The sequence below is a fragment of the Geotrypetes seraphini genome, chromosome 1 (assembly GCF_902459505.1).
Source record: "Geotrypetes seraphini chromosome 1, aGeoSer1.1, whole genome shotgun sequence".
Lineage (NCBI taxonomy): Eukaryota > Metazoa > Chordata > Amphibia > Gymnophiona > Dermophiidae > Geotrypetes > Geotrypetes seraphini.
This window is the reverse complement of record NC_047084.1, coordinates 478200790-478223094: the sequence shown is the minus strand read 5'-3', so window position 1 is coordinate 478223094 and position 22305 is coordinate 478200790. Positions and strand designations below refer to the sequence as shown.

Here is a 22305-nt window from a genome sequence, read left to right as displayed (position 1 = left end):
GGTGGGGGTGCGGGTGCGTGCGAGCGGTCCTGCGGGGGGTGAATCGGACGTCATGGGGGGGGAACTATGTAAAAAAAATTTTGTACAACGCGCTCACGCGTATACCGCGCAAGGGTATGCACGGTTTGTAAAAACACGTATAACGCGCACGTTATATGCGTGAAAATACGGTATTTACATGCAGAGGAAATGAAAAGAATTCCTAAGCCATGCTTCGCATACTTTCCCCACTTGTTAAACTATGAAAATAATTGAGGTGGCCCCATGTAACAATGCAGCGCACAGTTACATGCACAGTGAACTAAAATCTTAGAGGGAGCTTTCCTGTGGATGGATTCAATTGATAACATTACATATCTATGAGGGCTTCCTTCCTGTTTTCACAGAGAACACCCCTTACAGATAAATTTTATTTCCCTGAGTCATCAGCTGTACAGTGTTTGTTCATAGTTTACAAGAATCAATCTAATGCCTATTTAAAAAAAGTTGAAGTATAATTTAATGGAAGCAACATACAGTGGTGCACTGGTTTGCGAGTGTTTTGCAAGACGAGCAAAACATTCGCAAAATCGGCGCCTTGGAAACCGAGTGCGCTTCGATTTGCGAGCGTCCCCCCCTGCGAACCGGCACCCTTCCCCCCGCGATCCGGCACCCCCCCCCCGCCGCGATCTGAGGTCCCCCCAACCCACTCGAACCCTCTTCTTACTTTGCTGTAGCCTCCGCAGCAGCACCGGCACCAGCATGTCCTGTGTGTGGGATCAAATAAATTGTTTATTGGAAAACAATGTAGCGTTATCTTATGATACTGTGATATTTGGAATGTCTATGAGAAAAAAGAGTCGGATATCAGCGTGTAACAACAAACTTTTAATGATTTTGACTGGAGTTGCCATCCAACATATTACTAATAACTGGAAAGATCATAGTAGGCTTAATTTTAATTTTTGGTGGAATTCAGTATGTCATACATATAGAATGGAAAGATCAATAGCGGTACAGAATGGAAATTATAAAAATTTTATTAAAATATGGGAGCCATTAACATCTTTCTGTCATGATTAGATGCCATTTTTCTATTAATTATACACCATTTAGTATTGGGTGGGGGGAGGGTTTCAAATATATGATCTTATAATGAATAGAGGGATTTGAGGGAGGGTGGGTGAGGGATATATTTCTACTTATAAATTATAATGATAAGATGTTCAAGTGTTAAGACTATTTGTGTTTATTATGAATATTTGTACACTTGATGAAAGTTTTAAAATGAATAAAGAATTATAAAAAAAAAAAGGAAAGTAAGAAGAGGGTTCGGATGGGTTGGGGGGACCTCAGGTCGCAGCGGGGGGTGGGGTGCCCGATGGCGGCGGGGGGTGCGGATCGTGGGGGGGAGGGTGCCGGTTCGCGGGGGAGGCCTTCGGGGGGAGCAATGCCGGTTCTCGTAGGGGTGAACAGGTTTTAGATATTTTAAAGAAAGCTGCACATTGACCTGTGCATATGATTTTGAAAATTTTAAGATTTTTGATTGCCTTTAAAATTTGCATGTAGGGCACTGATGAGAGAGCAAGGCTCCTAGAGTAACTTACTGTATATTCTGTCTCTTTTTGTTAGTAAGAAAGATGCAGAAATCCGCCATCAGGAGCTCTTGGAAGCTATTTCTCCCCCCTTGATAAAGTATCTACAAGAAAATGCCCAAGAAATGGTTATGGACAAAGCCACATGTGTCCTTGTTGCCAATATTCTAGAATCAGCACATGGTGACTTTCAGCCAGTCATGGATTCTATTGCAGATCTGGCAGCAGAAGAATTTGTTCCAGGTGGCAAGGATGGAAAGGTAATATTTCACTTTATATGTCAAAATCCAAGGTGATTTTTGCAGTCTCTGCATGTTTATGTATTTGTATTTACATCCACAGGATAGTATAGGTGGTAATTTGAAGGGTTGGGGAACTGGCATAAAGATATAAAAAAGGTATTGCTAATATATCATAAAGACAAAATGCTTGTTAAAATTGTAAAGAAGTGTTTTCATATAGGACACTTACGTCTCCGTATTTAATCATCACACAATAAGGGCCAGATTCTGCAAATGGCACTGTTATCGGATGGCATCTCCAAACATGGCGCAATTCACGACAATCACACAGTGGCACCATTCATAGAATCACAGCTACATGACAAGTAAGCGTCATAAATGTAGGCCAGGATTCTAAAGGCGCCTACCTTTCATGAGAATTGTGTCTAAGGCCAGAAAGTAAACCGCGCACATAGTGGCCTTAGGCGCTGTAAGGTGCTTTCTTAGATGGGAAAACAGCACCGGTGTTTTTTTTTTTTTTTAATGGTGCTTTGATTTTTAATCAGCACAGTCAATGCACCGATTGAACCAATTAAAACAATTAAGTTAGGTAGCATTAGAACGCTTAATGCTGCCTAACTTACGATACCGTTGTTAGAATCTGACGCTAATGGCCTCATTTATGAAGCTGCGCTAGCAAGTGCCATGCGGCAAATGCACCAAAGCCCTTTAAATCCCTATGGGCTTTGGTGCATTTACCGCACTGACCTACAATAATTTGTTTGATTTAATTGCAAAGCATCAGCATATATAAACATAGTTTGAAGTTTTATTCAAGGACTCCCATCAATAAAAGGCTCCGCTTAGCATCGTAAACGAAACGAAACTAGACCTTAGGCTTATATACCGCATCTTCTCTAAAACAATAGAGCTTGGCACAGTTTATAAGAAATTAGAATAGAGAACAGATACAATATGGAATTGGAATAGTATGGAGAGGAGCCCAAGTTTTCAGATGTTTTCGAAATGGTTGAAAAGAGCCCAGATTGCGCAGTTGAATAGGAAAATTATTCCACAACTCAGTAATTTTGAAAAGTATATATCATGCTCAGAAGAAATACTAGTTCCAGCTATACCGTCAAGAAAAGCAAAATGTTATCATTTTAACATCTAATAAAGCGAAATATATTTTAAACATATATCTTAAATATCAGCATTCACATGTAAATCAGATTTATAATGAAAGCATCATCACCTCTGATTTTGTTGTTAATGGCCAAAAAATGTAATACTCTAGTTATATTGTATTCCTCCCTCTCCAATAAACCAGTAAAACTGCTGCCGAGGAAGGTTATAACTGCCATAGAGAGAAATTGTTCCCTTGGGTTTAGATGGAAAGCTAGGTGATTGCAGATCTAAGGAAAAGTACTCCCATGTTGCAGATTTCTAATGATAAGGAAAGATACTTCCATGCCCTGCTTCCATCCATTGAATAGGAAAATTCCCTCAATACAGCACAAGTGAATATTTGTGCCAATACTTTTGCTTGTTCTGTGTATTGGGGAGTAAGAATGGCATCAGAAATCAAAGAACAATTGGTAAAGCACTTGTAATATAACCGACATCAAAGAGGGGTAGAAAGTCACATTTTAAGATGGATCAAATTGCAGTACTCAATATATTATTATGTACTGAAAATTGGCAAGATTCTAACCACCATCAAGGTGGGATTAGGTCTCCACAGAAATCAAACAAGATAGCAGTGGTGACAACCAAAGGGAGAATTGAAAAGACAACTCAGGAATCCAATAATGTATTGAGAATCAAGCATCTCGGTATTAATTCAGACGCTCATGATGACCCAACATGGACATGTTTCGGCATGTAAGGCATAAATGTAAATATGTAATAAAATGACAAATACTAAATGAAAAGACAATTCTGAATGGAAACACATAAAACAGGAAAACCTGTACATTCCAAAACTTGTGTGCACATAAAAAGATGAATCTTTAATCTGTTCCAAGCTGGGAAATAAAAGAATATAAAAAATGTTGTGATGAAAAGTACTTTAACAAATAAAAGGTTTCTGGCACATTTCAAGGCATATATCAGAATACTAATAAATTTTTTTTTTTTTTCTTTATTTATTTTTTATATACCACTTATATCCTAAGTGGTTTATGTTCAGGTACTTTATCACATTTCTCTATCTATCCTGGCGGGCTCAAACGCTATCTAGTGTACCTGGGGCAATGACTTGCCCAGGGTCACAAGGAGCAGCGAGGGATTTGAACCCACAATCTCAGGGTGCTATGGTTGTAACTCTAACCACTGCGCCACACACTCCTACAATAATAATAATTATAATAAGAGCGCTTGACCACTAAAATATGATAATTCATTTTTCAGAAAAGAGCTGAATTTTATCTCATAATTAATACAGTGGTCTCAAACCCACGACCCAGGGGCCACATGCGGCCCGCCAGACACTATTTTGAGACCCTCGAAATGTTTATCATAATCACAAAAGTAAAAACAGTTTCTTGATCATATGTCTCTTTAGCTATAAAGTATAATATTATTAAGACTTAGCCAAAAGGAAAGATTTATAAACTATAAAGAGTTTTACCTCATGCAAAATTGTTATTTCTTTAATAAGACATTAACTATTTTTTCTGTGGCCCTCCAAGTACCTACAAATCCAAAATGTGGCCCTGCAAAGGGTTTGAGTTTAAGACCATTGTTTTAGAAGGTTATTGAAAACTCATTTATTTGATAAATTTGTCACTGGACAGCAACTGTGAAATGTAAATTGATTGAAATGATTTGTAATTTGAATATTGCTGCTATACTATATGACATGTAATGATCGCTGTTTTGTAACAGTCCTTTTGATGTAAAATGCCCAGAATTAATATGGTGTGGCAATATACAAAAATAAAGTTATGATTATTATTATTTTAAAAAAATGTAAAAATAGTTATTTGACACCTCCTTTTACAAAGCTGTAGTGTGGTTTTTATCACCGGCCGCGGCAGTTACAGCTCCGACGCTCATGGAATTCCAAGCTCGGAGCTGTTACCTCCACGGCCGGCACTAAAAACCGCTCTACAGTTTTGTAAAAGGGAAGTTTAGTTCTGTATTGTATGTGTGAATGTATTGCATGGCTGTTATGTTCTGTCAAAACGGCTCAATAAACTTTGCATACCTTAGTTTTATATTGTATGTGTGAGTGTTTTTATTCTGGTTTTATTCTGGTGGTTTTATTCTGAGTTGTTTTATTCTGAAAAAAAAAGCTCATTAAACTTTGGATGTCGTGTTGTAGTTGTATTTTGTTTGATATTATTTAATGTTGGGCCGAAACACATGTGTCGGGTCATCTAGAAATAAATACTTTCACAGCACTACTGGTCACATTCACTGTTTTTCTTTGTGATCATAGGGGACAGGCATACATTCATGTTTTGACTTAAATAAAAAGAATATGTTTGCATAATGACTTTTTATCAATATGTGACTCTTAATCTACAGAGCACAAAAGAACAACAGGGTAAAATATTGCAAAATATTTTTCTTATGTGAGCTTAACTCACCAGTTTGAGGAAAGTGGTTCTGCTTTAATGGTTATATCTAAAAATGTCAAAATATTTTATTCAGGTAAGATATGAGAGTGTCTGTAAAACTTTTAATTTAGTTTAGATGGATGTTAGACTGAGAGTGAAGACTAGTGTAACTGCTGCTTCTAAGATAACTCCTACTTGCTCTCTATTTCTCTCTTCCAAGCTTCACATGGCAGAGCATCCAGCAGGCCATCTGGTTCTGAAATGGTTAATAGAACAAGACAAGAAGATAGAAGAAAAGAAAAAGGAAGGTAGGCCCTTTAACTTGGCACGTCTAATTTTAATAGCTTACTAGCTGTGAGATATGACTTTATAATTAAACTGAATATTGCTGAGGCTAGTTTTGCCTCGCACATAAATAAGTAAAAAGTGCAACTGGAGATTTAAATTTAAAAAAACATAGGTAACTGCCTCCTGGGTCAAACTGTACTCTTCACCCATAGAGAGCACAGGGTGACCTATCCACGCACACTAGTCATAGGTATGAAAGCATGAGCCAAATGTTAGGTTTTATCTTGATTTTCTGGAGCTGAAATTTTATTTAATCCCGAGTCAAAGTGACATGCGCTCTGTGCAGAGCACAATTGTGACCTCTAAGGGAATGGAATGTTGATTATCTGAGCCTCGCCTTGGCGGATAATGCTGATAAAAAGGTTGGCTTAGTGTTGCTATAGTAAGGTTTAATACCTTGACTGCTGCAGTTCACTGTGAATTGGATTTGATTTGCAGCTGCTGTGCTGCTTTTTTACTGCTGGGCTAGCAAAACTTTTATGCCTACCTCTTTTGAAGATGATGCATGTATTTTACAGTGAAGAAAGCACCTTATGTGCCTGACATTTGTGTCCATTTATGGCTTTTCCCATGTGTTTATGCAAGTGAAATTCTTGGCTGTGAGAAATTGTACATGTAAAGTTCCACAACCAAGAAAATTTGTAAAATCTTAAAGGGATGAAATCTATGCATTTGTTTTCCTGGCTGCAGAATTTTACATGTATAGATTCTCTATGTATTATGTACATGAAAAGGACACAGAACTGCAGTGTGCAAATCTTCCTCCCCCCCAAAAAAAAAACCTGGACAGAAGCAACCTTCATGCCGCTCCCCAACAACACTCATACACACACTTGTAAATGGCTGCTAATGCATAAATGCACCCTTTCTATGGTCCCCCCCCCCCACTACTACTCCTTGGCGCACACAATCTAGTTCATCCACCTCCAACAGATATACCGTATTTGCCGGCGTATAAGACGAATGGGCGTATAAGACGACCCCCCAACTTTTACAGTTAAAATATAGAGTTTGTTATATACTCGCCATATAAGACTACCCCTTCTTCCACACACCTTCTGCACAACAAATAAAACTTAAAAGAACATCAGAATTTATTTCAACAATTTTAATTAATTCACTAAAACTGAATAGAACAATAAACCCATGGGAGCTGCCATGCTATTTGTTTTCTAAACTGTCAACCAAACTGAAACTGTCAATGATAGAAGGAAGATAACACATAGAGGGAGAGAGCAAGTGCCGGGCAAGTCCCTAGCAAGTTTGCTGGCATGACAGTTTCCCTTTAAAAGCCTTCAAAAGCCTCCTGTTCGCCCCCGCAACTTCCTTAAGGGCTAGACTCCACACACGGCCGCATGTGCGAGAGACGTAGTAAAGAGAAAAGGGGTGGGGCCAGAGCGCCGCTGCTTCCCGCTGCGCAGGATGAAGGAGATGGCACCCTTGTCACACTGATGTCCCGCCATGGCCCCGCTGATGTCCCGGCAGGTTTACTAGTACCGTAAGCACCGTAAGGAGGTAAGGAAGGAGATGTTAGGGCATGTAAAGTAAGGGCATGTAAATAGTAGAGAGTTGCGTGGGGACAGAAATCCCACCCGTCCCCGCCAAAGTCCCACCCGTCCCCGTGAGGAATCCCACCCGTCCCCGTGAGGATTCCCTCCGTCCCCACCCGTCCCCGCGAGGAATCCCCTCCGTCCCCACCCGTCCCCGCGAGGAATCCCCTCCGTCCCCGCCCGTCCCTATAAACTTCAGAAATAGTTATTTCATTTAATTATGCTACTGAATTAAAGGCTCTGGTAGAAACCCATTTACAAATAAGCAAAAAGACTTTATTAATTTGAAAATATTAATTGGGAAGAATACATACTTTGCAAATGGGTTTCTACCAGAGCCTCTAATGTTTATAAATTTTTATCAACACAACTAATATACTACTTTATCCTGAAGCAAAATAAAAAAAAAAGAAATATAATTCTTTTCCTACCTTTGTTGCCTGGTTTCTGCTTTCCTCATGTTCTCATTCAATTCCTTCCATCCACTGTCTCTCTTCCTTCTGCATCTTACATTTGCTCTGTTACTGTGCCTCTCCCTTTCTTCCCCCTTCCAAATTGGTCTGGCACCCATCTTCTTCTCTCCGCTCCCCCCATAGTCTGGCATCTGTCTTCTTCCCTGCCAGCGTCTTCTCCCTACTCTCTCTTCCCCATTTCCTTTCAGCGTCCTTCTCCCCCCATCTTCCCCATGTCCTGTCAGCGTCCTTCTCCCCCCTCTGTCTTCCACATGTGCTTTCAGTGTCCTTCTCCCCCCTCTGCTTCCCCATGTCCTTTCAGCGTCCTTCCTCCCTCTCTGTCTGTCCCAAGGCCTTTCAGCGTCCTTCTCCACCCCCCCCCCCCCGTCTTCCCCATGTCCTTTCAGCGTCCTTCTCCACCCCTTTGTCTTCCCCATGTGCTTTCAGCATCCTTCTCCCCCCTCTGTCTTCCACAAGTGCTTTCAGAGTCCTTCCCCCCCCCCGCCCTTCCCATGGCCTTTCAGCGTCCTTCTCCACCCCTTTGTATTCCCCATGTGCTTTCAGCGTCCTTCTCCCTCCTCTGTCTTCAAGTGCTTTCAGAGTCCTTCCCCCCCTCCCGTCTTCCCCATGGCCTTTCAGCGTCCTTCTCCCCACTCCTTCTCTACCGCCCCGGGTGCAGCACAGCCGGCCAGGTCCCCTTACTTTTGTGGCACTTCCCCGACCGACTGACAACAGCCCCGGTCCGACAAACCTCCCTGCCCTTAACTGCGAATCTAAATTACCTTATTACAGCTGCTGTAAGAAGATAATTTAGATTCGCGGCTACAGGGCAGGGAGGATTGTCGGACCGGGGCTGTTGTCGGTCGGTCGGGGAAGTGCCACAAAAGTAAGGGGACCTGGCCGGCTGTGCTGCAACCGGGGTGGGGTGTGGCGGGGCGGACCGCCCCCTCCCTTGGTAGCCACTCAAACCGCGAGGCTACTCTCCTCCTTACCTGCACTGCCTGCAGCACAGAGCCAAACGGAAGTCTTCCCGACGTCAGCGCTGACGTCGGGAAGAGTTCCGTTCGGCTCTGTGCTGCAAGCAGAGAAGGTAGGGAGAAGAGCCGCGCGACTGAGTACATCCAGCCCCGCAGGAACCCCGCGACCCTCGGAGGCGTCCCCACGGGATCCCCGCGATCCTAGGGGGCGTCCCCACCTGATCCCCGCGACCCTAGGGGGCGTCCCCACGGGATCCCCGCGACCCTAGGGGCGTCCCCACGGGATCCCCGTGACCCAAAGGGGGAACCCGCGGGTTGCCCGTCGTCCCCATTCCCGTGCAGCTCTCTAGTAAACAGTACCCGTCGTATAAGACGATCCCCGACTTTGGGGAGGATTTTAAGGTACTGAAAAGTCGTCTTATACGCCGGCAAATACGGTAGTTAAAATACAAATATGACTCTAGCTTCAGAGGAGAAGGAGAAGTTTAGTACATTCCTGTTCTGCACCTCTTATAGCTCAGTGGTCAGTTGCATTCAGCAATTCAGAGCGAGTCTCTAGACTTTTTAAAACAATCTGACCTTTTTTCCATGTTTATGTATGTTGGTTTTAGTTCTTTTTTTGCCATTGGACATCTCTGAAAGAACTCTGATTGTTGTATTCCTATAAAAGGTATTTTTCATAAGCAGATTAATAAGGTATTGAAGTAGGTGATGTCATCGGATGACACCGGAATGATACTCTTCCTAGCTTAGAACTTAGTGTAAATCACAGTGGCCCTTCCCTTATGCAGTGGTCTCCATAGCGCCTCAGTTTCAGTGCTTAAAAGATTCAAGCAGTTATTGGGGAATTGCGAGGGGCTTGTGTGCCTTATCAATCCTGCTTCGACAGAAAATCTTTGTTGCAGGGAAGCTGATGGCTGATTGAAATCTAGGAGGGCAATGTATTGGCCATCTCCATGTCTCTTCTGGACCAGTCTTCCAGACTTCCGGGATTTTTTTTCAGTGGGTACTCGGGGGGTACTGAGTACCTGTACATTTTCTGTTGCTTGATAAAAATGACCCATAGTCTCCAAGTATTAATGAAAGAGCTCAGGTTCTGCACACTCAGTGCTGCCTTTTCATGGATTCTGTGTCTGGTTGCAGAGGGCCTGGCTACTGTGGGATGGGTTCCTCAGAGGGAACACCCCACTCCTGAAGAATGACCTGGTATTTGAGTAGTGGCACCTTTTTTTGCTAGAAAAAAAATGCACTGATTAAAGGTCTCCTCAAATTCCTTCATTGAGAGATCTCCACTCTATTGGCTCAGTGGGCCTGATGTCCCTACACTACATTATCCCCCTTTTCCAGCCTCAACATAGGCCTAAAATGTTCTACAAGCCTCCCTTCCTTGAAGCTCAACACAGGCCTAAAAGGTTTTACAAGCCTCCTTCCCTGAACCTCTTGTCTGAATGTTTAGATTATCAGCTAGAGTCTCATATTGTATTTTAACCATTATTACTGTATTTTCACGCATATAACGCGCACCCGTGTAAAACGCGCACACGGGTATAGCGCGCGGGGAACCAAAATATATGTAAAAAAAATTTTATATAGCGCACACACGCGTATACCGCGCATGATGCTTGCTGCCCCGACTCTCCTGTCGCCGCCCCGACTCTCCTTTCCAGCCCTGCCCCAAGTCTCCTCTTGTCCCAACTCTCACTTTCCAGCCCTGCCCCGAGTCTCCTCTGGTCCCGACTCTCACTTTCCAGCCCTGCCCCGAGTCTCCTCTGGTCCCGACTCTCACTTTCCAGCCCTGCCCCGAGTCTCCTCTCGTCCCGACTCTCACTTTCCAGCCCTGCCCCGAGTCTCCTCTCGTCCCGACTCTCACTTTCCAGCCCTGCCCCTTGAAGTCTTGTCCCCCCTTGAAGTCTTGTCCCCACCCTGAAAGCCTGATGCCCCCCCCCCGATATCCGATTCATCACCCAGAAGGACCGCTCGCACCCCCCCAGCCTCACACCCTCCCCCCGCACGGAGAAGCTGCCTACCGTTGTTTCCCGATGCCAGTGAGCCTTGCTGCTTCCTCTGCTGGCGGTCCTGCCCCTTCTCTGAGCGCTGCGCTGCTTCCTCTGCCGCGGTCCCGCCCCTTTTCTGATGTCAGAGAAAGGGTGAGACCGCCAGCAGAGGGCGCAGCGCAGGACTCAGAGAAGGGGCGGGACCGCCGGCAGAGGAAGCAGCAGGGCTCACTGGCATCGGAAACAACGGTAGGCAGCTTCTCCATGCGGGGGGGAGGCTGGGGGGGATGCAAGCGGTCCTTCGGCGTGGGGGTGCGAGCAGTCCTTCGGGGTGATGAATCGGACGTCGGGGGGGGGGGGGGAACTATGTAAAAAAAAATTTGTACAAAATGCTCACGCATATAACGCGCATGGTTATACTCAGTTTATAAAATCGTGTATAACGCACGCGTTATATGCGTGAAAATACAGTATATCTTTATTTATTTATTGTATTGTAATGGTGTGGTTGTATAGTCTTGATTTTGTAAATCACTTTGATTATGTTTGGGGGAAAAGGGATATAGCAAATCTGAATAAACTAAATTAAATTTCTGAAAATGACAACACATTTCCCCAACTACTAGATAGTTTCTCTGGGACCTCAACTCGTCCCCTAGGAGTCTAGGAGGCAGTGTGGCAGGAGCAATTCCTGTTCACCTAGAGGCTATCTAGGTCAAATTAGTGCTGGCTGACCCTGGTGATAATAGTAGAAAAGGTGCAGGATCTCTTACAGTACTACTTGAGACCACCACTAGGGGTCGGTAGTGCCATTTTTAGCTAAGCAGCCTCCAGAGTTTGAATGAGTGGAGGTTTCTTCTCCACACTGTCTCCTCAACCTCTTGAGGGGATGGGGAGAGAGGGCTGACTTTTACTTTTGAAAAGGATGAAGTTTGGGGAAAGTGAAGCTAGGGTTATCAGATTTAAAGATGGACAAACCCGGACACATGACCCCCATCTTGTTCTGTCTTCAACCCACCCCATTATGCTTCCAGCTCCACCTTATTCCGTCTCCAGCCTCTTCCCCTCCCCCCCCCCCCCCCCCCCCCCCCCCCCCCGCCAAGTCACTGCTCTTTTTCCTGACCTCCAGACTATCTGGAGGGCTTCCAACATGCTTGGATACATATTACGTCATCAGCACATGCTTGTTGAAGGCCCTCCAGAGAGGCCGAAACCCAGACAAACTGCTGGGTTTTGGAAAGTTCATCTGGGAACCCGAACAGTCCAAGGAAGATGTTATGTAATTTTTTTTTTTAATGGTATTTGTTTAGCTTGTTTTTATACTGCCTTGGGCAATTGTCATAAAGGCAGTTATAACATTTATTATATTAATGATGCAGGGAGAGTCGCAGTTCACTCTTCGCTCATATATATGTGCTTTTGTGACAGGGTGCTTTGCAAGAACATTGGTTGAACATGTGGGTATTGAGAGACTGAAGTCCTGGACAGAAGTCAACCGTGGAGCTATTGTTCTGTGTTGGTACGTACTACATGGTTAAACTCCTTGTTTTAATAAGATGAAAGTGCAGTAAATGTTAAAGGACTTTGTTTTCATCCTTTTTTTCCCACACATTTTCCATTAAACAGCAGGTTTGACTCGGGTGCACTGATGGGATGACATCCCATGATGCTAAGATGGAACAGCTCTCCTAGAGCTCAGAACTCAGTGAAAAGTTCTGAGCATATGCAGCAGTCCTCAGTCCCTTAGTTTTGGTTTGAGGTTTTTCCCCCCCCAAAACAGTTATCCTGTGTTTTTCCTTGTTGGTCATTGTCTTTATTTTGTTTGTTTTTCTTTAAAATATCAAAACATTTGGGGTTCTGACCCTGTTCTCAGTATGGCTGAACTATAACCAGGCTTCAAAACACTTGCATAGGTTTGCGTTAATGGTAACTTCAGAGCTTCACTATAAAGTGCTGGAAAAGACAATCCAGCGCAGACAATCCTCACAGCACAGCCTCAGAATATAAACCTGCACAGATGTCTGCTGTATTATCTGTGACTTGCAAAGTCCTTTAGTGGCTTCTACTCCTCTAGTGCAGTTCAAGGGTGCTCTCTTCTAGTGTACATTTCACTGCTTGCTGATGTGGTCTTATTCTCCAGTCATAGTGGAAATTTTGAATTGTCATCGAATTGTCTCCATCAGAGAAACCACACAAGTTTCTACCAAAGATATTTAATAATTTTAGTTAATATACAAAGTAAAGATATTGAAGAAATCTAGTGTGTCTTCATTTAATTTTTGAAAGGGCAACTCTGATATAAAGCTAAAAGGAGGAGCATTAATGATGTTTAAAAGTACCATCTTGGAAACCCATACCAGATGTGTTCCACATATTAAAAAAAAAAAAAGTGGAAGGAAGGCCAAACAGCTGGTACGGTTAAAAGGTGAGGTGATAAAGGCCATTTAAAGCCAAAAAACATATTTCAAAAATTAGAAAAGAACCCAAATGAAGAAAATAGGAAGTAACATAAGAACCAGGAAGTTAAATGCAAAAACATTGATCAAGAAGAACATAAGAACATAAGAAGTTGCCTCCACTGGGTCAGACCAGAGGTCCATCCTGCCCAGCGGTCCGCTCCCGCGGCGGCCCATCAGGTCCGCGACCTGTGAAGTGGTTACTAAGTTCTATCTGTACCCCTCTATCCCCTTATCCTCCAGGAACCTATCCAAACCTTTCTTGAACCCCTGTACAGAGTTCTGGCTTATCACCTCCTCTGGAATTTAAAAATAAACTTGTCGTAGAGACAAAAACCCATAGTAAAAAAAAATTCAGGTATATTAGTAGCAAAAAACTCATGAGAGAATCAGTGAGGAAAATTATTAGATCATTAAGGTATAAACACTCGGGGAGGATAAGGGCATAGCACAGAGACTAAATGAATTCTTTTGTTTTGCTCTTTACTGAGGAGGATGCAAGGGAGTTCCCCATTCCAGAAATGGTCCTTAAGGGTGATGGTATGGAAGAATTGAAACAAATCTTGGAAAACCTAGAAAATGTAAATTTGACAACTTAAAGAGCAATTAATTACCTGAATCAGATGGTATACACTCCAGAGTATAGACAGAATTCAAATGAAATTGTTGATCTATTAGTAATCTGCAACCTATCATTAAAAATTGTCCATGGTACTGGAGCTTTGGAGGGTGGACAACATAAAGCCAATTTCCTTAGCACCAACCACAGATGAATCCAGAGACTAGTGGGTTCTGTCCATCTACTAGCAGATGGAAATAGAGTACTGAACTGAACTCTCTTATTGGATGGCAAGCCTCCTGGTCAATCAGTATGCTCTATTTTCAGCAGATGGATGGATGTGTTCTTCCCAGCTCCTGGTTTCTGGGTGTCAGCTCCTGTTCTGGCCTAGTTCAGTTAAGTTGTGGGATGTCCTAACTAGGCAGAGCCAGCTTTGTTACACCTGGTCCCTTCACCACCTTCCCAGTTAAGCTGTTTTATCTCCTTACATACACTATGTTAAAAAAAAAAACGGAGGTGGAAGGCTCAATAGCAGCACAAGATCCCTTGAGCCTTCCTGTTTTTTTCTGTGCAGAGAGGGAAAAAGTCTGAGCCTCAGCCAGGTATTGATTTTCTTCCTTGCTGGTTTGCAGCAAAATTGTTGAGTATTATTTTAAATTCTTAATTGCCATTGGGTGCTTCAGTGGCTTAGCAATGGCTTTGTGGTTCTTTGCAGGAATAGCGGCTGAAGTGTTTAAGTGCTGCTCACGCTGTAGGAAATGCCAAGCAGTGTTAGGAGTATATGCAGCCAGCTGCTCTGAGTCTGTTACTGCGGAGGTAGCAGTTTCTGCCATCGGGCCTAGAATTTCCCACATGAGGGAGGGGCGGCCATGCACTTTGGGGTCCACCGCAGTCATTTTGTCTGGGCTGGAGTTGGCTCCTGTGGCTTTGGGGTCTGCCATTTTGAGTGTGTCTCCTTCTTTGCCTGCAGCTTCAGGATCTGGGGAGACAGTGCAACCAGAGGTGGTTCTGTTGGGGCAGATGATTTCTCCCTCTCCTAGTCGGTCCTTTTCTCCTGAGTTTGTATTATTATTGCCCAGGGCTTATTTGTCCAAGGGGCCAGGGGCTCGGATATTTTAGGCTTCCTTTCTGTGCCTGGACATGAATCGGTCTTAGGGTGGATTTGATTTAAATCACTAGTCAGAAAGACTTGATTTAAAAGTCATGGTTTACTATAGACTCATTCTTGCTGTTATAATCTTAATATTTATAACCAGATGTCATTAGAATAGGCCAGTTCTTGATATACTAGAAACATGATGGCAGATAAAAGCTAAATGGCCCATCCAGTCTGCCCATCTGCTGTAACCATTGTCTCTTCCTCTCTCTAAGAGATCCCACGTGCCTATCCCACGCTTTCTTGAATACTGCTCAAAACAGTTCACTACAGAGTTCTACCTAACATCTTGTGGGAGCGTTAGCTTGATTCCACCCATTCTTTTCAGAGTTGCTGCTGCAGAATGATTGTTACAGAAGTATTTAGCAATTTCAATATTAGTCTTATTTCTGGGACACTGAAGAACTGTATGTTATTAGCTTGGTATTTTTTTCATGCACTTCTACATTTCTTCTCATCTTTGATACATATGCAGCATTGTCTGTGACTAAACTGTGTACCAGACATTTAAATTTTTGTTCACATTTTATATGGCTTTTGCTGTTACTTCCTGAAATATTCTGCTTTATATGCATTTCCTGAGATATGAGGTATCAATTGTTTCTGCAAGGAAGACATTCCCTTCTTCTGTTATTATACAAGCACATACAACAAGAACATTGTGGACATTATCCCTCCCTTTTACTAAGCCACGGTACAGGTTTCTACCATAGCCTGGGGCACTAAATGCTCTGACGCTCAAAGAATTCCTATGTGTGTCAGAGCATTTAGTGCCCCAGGCCACATTCGAAACCTCTACCGCGACTTAATAAGAGGGCCTAAATTTTTGGTAAGTTTTGATGAGTGGAGTAAACTTGTCATAAATATACAGCCTCATGTTACATAATTAAAAACTAATTTTTATTTCATGATGAATAACTTTTGAACTATAACGCATCTTAAATAGAAAACTATTTTTAGATAGATTTGTCCTCAAATGCATTTTATTTTATTTTTTTAAATTGTATTTTTTAAAAATAATCATACCCCCCCCCTTTTTATGAAGCTGCATTAGTGTTTTTTATCACCGTCTGTGGCAGTAAAAGCTCCAATGCTTATAGAATTCCTATGAGTGTCAGAATTTTTACCGCCACAGTCGACGATAAAAACACTAATGTGCGGCTTCATAAAAGGGGGGAGATTGATTTTTATCCACTCTGGATTTGACAAGTGAAATAACCACCCCTTTCAAACAGTGTTGCTTATCTAACCTTTGTTCATAGCTCAAATCCATAAGAGTGTTTTTCTCAAGACTGATATTGAGCTGGTTAGCTATTATCCACTCATTTTTTACAATAAAACAGGTATCCAGGAGTTGGAATGTTGAGCAAGTGGAATATTGGAAAGCTACAGTTAGAATAATGTCATCAGCATAAGAATAAAATGAGCATCCAAACCTGCACAAATCAGATCTACATGTACTTAAAAGGATTAAATAAGATGGGGAAAAGAAGTGATTCTCAAGGAAAACCATCCAGCATTCGTCAAGAGTCATATAACTCAGCCTTCCACTGTACCCTCAAAGGCCTATTCCAAAAATGCTAGAGAACCATTGCAGTACTACACCTGCTATATTCAATTCGAATAAGCAATTAATGCTCTATGAGGTTTAATGCAGCAGAAAGATCTAAGGCATGGCTTCCTTCATCCAAAATCAAACATAAAGTGGACACTAGCCAATAACACATTTGTCCAAATGAATTCATAATTGCTCAGCCACAGCTATTTCCATAAGCTTTGCCAGTGAAAGAAGACTAGCAATTAGCCAGTAGCTCCAAACACAGAGTCCTGTTGACAGTTGGATATAATCAGAAGCTGTATGCCAAAAAAAACAGAGTGAAAATGACCCTTGGTTTACAAATGTTTTTAAACAACAATATGGCGCATTAAAATGCACCCTGGTGCCATTGGATTGTGTAATCCACTTGCGTGCCTGACCGCTCCTACTTTCTGTGGAGGAAATGCGGGAGAGGGGGGAGATACGATGAAGGCAAATGCCTACCTGGCTCTTTAAATTGAAAGGAAATTCCAGAGTGAGAGAGCATCGGATGAAGTTAAGAAGTGATAGACTCGGAAGTAATCTAAGGAAATAGTTTTGTTTACAGAAGGAGTGGTAGATTCATGGAATAGTCTGCTGGTAGAGGTGGTGGAGATAAAAGAAAGTGTCTGAATTCAAGAAAGCATAGGACAGGCACGTGGGATCTCTTAGGGAGAGGAGGAGAAAGTGGATGCTGCTAATGGGCGGATTGGATGAGCCATTTAGCTTTTATCTGCCATCATGTTTCTTTGTCCATTGCAAGTGAGACATATCATTTCTTGTGCAGTGATAGTAAATTTCTATGGTAAGAAAATGGGGATCTTGGTGTTTTAACGTAAAATTTGAAAACTATAGGGTTTTTCTTAAAAAAAAAACCATAGAGATGGTTTGACAGACTGCTTCATACTGTTTTTGAACACAGGGCCATTTGGGAAGGAGCTTTTTACTGAGTTCTGGATTATCTGAACAGCTATGTCAAAGGTGCATGTTCTCTGTTTTATTTGTATTACAAATAGTGACTTATTACTAATAACTATCACTGTTAATATAAAGTGAATTGGTGGGGTAAGTCTGGATTTGGACTGTGAACTTCAGGGACATGGAGAATAGAGGTGCATAAAATCATCTCCTATCAAAAGTAGGTTGCGAAAATCAAGAAGCACGTGCAGAATAAGGCATGAGGGAGCATTACCTTTGGGCAGTGCTGTTTGGCTTCTATTGTTTGGGAGCACATGATTTTTGGGCACTATGTTTGGGTAAACATACAATTGGGTTCCTACTCTTTCTCAAGGACAGCATGCTGCACCATGGAAGGGCCCAAATGGCAGAAAACAACTAATTGTCGCTTTGTTCCCTTCACCCCCAAGAATGTATGCTTCACTGTTTCAGGCCAAGGCTACCTAAACCTTGGTTGATAGAGCTGGCCCTGCCTCATGGCTTTTATTTTTCTGGCTTGCCGCATCTTGCCCCATTGCTCTGAGCTCATGCTATGGCCCCACCCCTCAGCAACACTCACCAATGGAGAGGGCTCAGAGTATGGGTATGTCATGGCTCCAAATGGGCGTCCAAATGGCAGATGAAATTCAATATGGACAAATGTCAAGTGATGCACATTGGGAAGAATAATCCAAATCATAGTTTTCGGATGCTATGGACCACCTTGGGGGTCAGCGCTCAAGAACAGGATCTGGATGTAATCTTAGACAATACGCTGAAGCTTTCCGCCCAATATGCAGCGGCGGAAAAGAAGGCAAATAGGATGCTAGGAATTATTAACAGCAGTAGCAGAGTGCCAGTAGGAGTACATACGTTGTCTCTTGAACTATAAAGGTGAAAATAAAATAGGGGAAACAAACCAGGTAATTGTAAATAAAGTTGTATTGTATAATAACTTAATAAAGGCTAGTTCTGATTGAGGTGGAAGCCCAAAAAAGAATGAGGAAAAAACATTGGGCTCATTCTTCGTTCATTATCTCAATTCTCTCTTCTTTGCATCTTTTAGTTTTTTGGGAAGATTGTCTTTATGCATTATACTGTATCGTACTGTCATCTTCCTTTTTTCCCAACTCTCCTTCATATTCATTCTTTCTGCACAAAAGAGAGAAAAGGAGATAGAATCATCTTGCTGCATTTCCTCCTATATCTTTCATTCCAGGAGCCTCTTATTTCCCCCCTTCCTTTAAAGCCTTTTGTTCCTTTCATCTTTTCATGCCCTTAATGTACAGAGAATGGAGACTGCAATTGGCATAATCTCTCCAGCACCTTTTGTCACACTCTAATCCTCTCAAACCATTTGTTACTTTTCCCCTTTCCAGTCTCGTTTAGTTCTCTTCCCCTCCTCCTATCTCTTCATTATGTCTCCCCCTCCTCAGCTTATGCCCCTTTCAGACTCCCATCTTCTTTTTACAAAATCAACTTTTCCTTTTCTCTTTCCTATTTGCCTGTTTTTTTTTTTTCTTCCCCTTCAGTGTTATATCTTCCCACCCCTTACTTCCTCTTTAGGTTTTTCTTTTCTTTTTCTTCTCTTCCCAGTCCCGTGTCATCGTCCAGTTCTTCCCTCCTACAGCCTTTCAGTTCTGCCCTTCTTTAGAAGTCTCTCTTCCCACAACTGGTTCCCAGCCGAGTCCTTGAGATACACCCAGCCAGTTGGGGCTTGAGGATTTCTGTAATGAATATGCATAAGACAAATTTCCATACAAGGGAGGATGTGCATGGATATTCATTGTTTATATCCTGAAACCCCAACCAGCAGGCTTCGTACCAAGAACTGGGATGAAAGACCCTTGCCCCAGGGTTTTTTCCACAGTAAATTTCAGTTGAAGATTGATCTATTATGTGCAGGTTTAGCATTTTAATTTTCTGAACTGGATTTAATTTATACTTGAAATTTTGTATGTAAGCTGCCTTGAGCAACATTTGGAAAGGTGGACTAAAAAAACTGTTTTATAAAGCAGCTGCAATATTGAACTATCACAAAATTACTAGTCAGCAAAATATAACCTTTAAAATATTTTTTTAATGCAAGTCTGTGCTTTTCACTTGATCTGTTAGATAACTTGTAAAGTATTGACCTATTTATGTGGATTTTTTTTTATTTTTTAGTCTTCTTGAGAGCACTGACAAAGAAGTTGCAGTGATGGTGAAGAATGGACTGAAGAGCCTTGTACCAAAACTGCAAAACAATAAGAATATAAAAGGCATAGGTGCTTTACTTGAACGACTGACTTCTTCATATTGTGGCAGTGAGACAAGAAACGTGTAATGCCTTGTCATTTTTACAGGGAGTGTGGGGATTTAAGTACATTTTTTCTGTAGACCATACTCATAAAATTATTTTATATTTGTAAATAAAATTGCTGTGCCAATATAAACTGAATCATTCATTTACATGTCTAGCTTTTCTTCTATTTTTGCGCATACCATGACAGGAATGAACCTTAAGCCAGGGCACATGTATTTTGATCTCAAACGGAAATTTATTGCTAATGCTTGCCGTAATACTTGCATCATGCCAAAGAGAGCTTCTTTCTGGATTCATAAGATGTAACACATAGGCAACTTACCAGGTGTGCTTGGAAGTTCTCTTTGATCAAGTCTGGGGCATCCAAAATAATGGGAAATATTTCTGAATCTTTCTGCCACATTTTCTTAGTCTCGGACTAGTTTGGCATTGTGCAGTTGGTTGTGAGCAAGACCTGAATGTGAATCCTCAGGAATGCTGTAGATGCCAGAAGGTTACTAATGCCCCCACTAATAAGCTGTCCAAGGCTAAAAGCAAACTAAACACCAAGGCAAGCTGCACCTAGGCCCCATCCATTGTTAGAGGCACACAGCTGCTTAGATCATCTATTTATAAGTGCCATCCCATATTGTTTGCTAGGACTTGTATGCTCCTTGCTTTGTAATAGGATTTAGTCTGAAATAGATTGAAGCTGTTTTATCTCTCTCCTTCCCCTGCAGAATTCTAGCTTAGTTAACACTTGCTCTGACCTTTGCACAAATCTATTCAAGTTAAGCAAGGTGGCGCACGTATTTTGTAAATCGTGGCCATTTCTAAGTGAAAGTATGGCAGATATGCTCCGGACAACTTTTATAAACTCCTATTTTTTTGCTTTTAAAATACTATTTTCCACTCAAAAAAGGCTTATAAAATTACCTCCTTACAGGGCTATATTTAGTAAGCCACTGAGCAATGAAATTATCTGGATAAAGTCATCCAGTGGGACTTACCAGAGTATGTTTGCAGCTGTATATATCTGGATAAAGAGAACTGTAGGACAGGCTTTCACCATAACTGGAATATTGGAAAGGGTTTGACTGCATTTTAGGAATGCCTTCATGTCTTTTGTGTCGGTAAATTGACCTGGACAAAATCCTCCTGCTTAGCGGGGGAAATTTAAAACTTGGTGGTTTGTTTAGCTCGTAATACTAACCAGACAAGCCCTTTGAATATTGGCTCCTGACTGTTGCCTCAGAAATGATCCATATGATCCATTCTCTTTTCTGCATTCTACTCCTGTATTGTATTGTCTCCCCTGCTGCATACTGCAGCAGTGTTAGCAGAATGTTTTGGGTTTGGGTTTGTTTTTTTTTGGGAGGGGTTGTTTTAATATATTCAGTGTTTTGTTGTTTTTTTTTGTTTGTTTGTTTTTATTTATTCAATTTTTCTATACCGTTCTCCCAGGGGAGTTCAGAACGGTTTACATGAATTTTATTCAGGCATTTTTCCCTGTCTGCAGGGTTTGCAGGTAAACCCACTAAAACCTTCACCCTTCTGACTCTAATGTTGTTATTTTATTCCAGCAGTGGGCTGAGGAGGTATAGGATGAGGTGAAAGGGGATAGGCTCGGTAGTAACCTCAGAAAATAACTTTTCACAGAAAGGGTGGTGAATGCATGAAACGACCTCCCAGTGGAGGTGGTGAAGACAAAAGTGTATCTAAATTCAAGAAAGCTTGGGAGAAGTACATTAGATTTCTAAGGGAGAGGAAGAGAGAAGGCAGACTAGATAGGCTATATCAGGGGTCTCAAAGTCCCTCCTTGAGGGCCGCAATCCAGTCGGGTTTTCAGGATTTCCCCAATGAATATGCATGAGATCTATGTGCATGCACTGCTTTCAATGCATATTCATTGGGGAAATCCTGAAAACCCGACTGGATTGTGGCCCTCAAGGAGGGACTTTGAGACCCCTGGGCTTTATGGTCTTTTATCTGCCTTCATTTTTCTATATTTCTGTGTAAATTAAAGTCCCCCAAAGTTAAAGTCTTCTGCAAGATGTCATCCAAAGTCATAATATCACTTAGTAAAGAAGACAACTCTGAAATATCTAATGAAAGCAGTCTATAAATTAGACAAATAGACAAGACAGTATTTTTAACAAGAAGCATATCCACTTGTAAATATGTGGCACCATATATCACACACATGTGTAAATATAGATTTTAGAGAGCTGCTGTTTACATATGGAGATCTATATCAGTTGGGGGAGGTTGGGTATGGTTTGGACAGGACAAAAATCTGCATGTCTTTCCTATTTTACAAAAGTTAATACATGCACATGGAGAGACATTTCTACCTTGAGCTTTTACAGCAGCTGAAATGGGAAATACACGCATAGGTTTTTAAAAAAAGTGCTCATTTCAAGGGATTAAGGGATAATAAGGATTATTGTGTTCTATTTTATATTGCATGTCTTGCTGATTTTCATGTATTGTTTTTACCTGCTTAGTTGTAAGCAGGGTATAAATTTTATAAATACATAAAATTATTTCTACCTCCAAAATGAAACTAAGTTAAAACTCTGACAGGACTACTTAATTGGTAGCACATATGTATGTAAGTTTGTAATGAGGGGCAGCTACACAAGGACATAGCCAA

General features: G+C 41.8%; 1 protein-coding gene across 2 annotated transcripts in view; it reads left to right on the top strand.

Moving 5' to 3' along the window:
• The window catches only part of PUM3 (pumilio RNA binding family member 3), a 142576-nt gene extending 122760 nt beyond the window's left edge, over window positions 1–19816 (top strand). For both annotated transcript variants that reach the window (XM_033925312.1, XM_033925303.1), the window contains exons 15-18: window positions 1612–1834; window positions 5582–5669; window positions 12111–12201; window positions 19532–19816. In XM_033925312.1, the coding sequence (XP_033781203.1) occupies window positions 1612–1834; window positions 5582–5669; window positions 12111–12201; window positions 19532–19691 (562 nt within the window). In that variant the 3' untranslated portion in view covers window positions 19692–19816. The remainder of the gene's footprint in view (window positions 1–1611; window positions 1835–5581; window positions 5670–12110; window positions 12202–19531) is intronic.
• Window positions 19817–22305: the final 2489 nt, after the last annotated feature.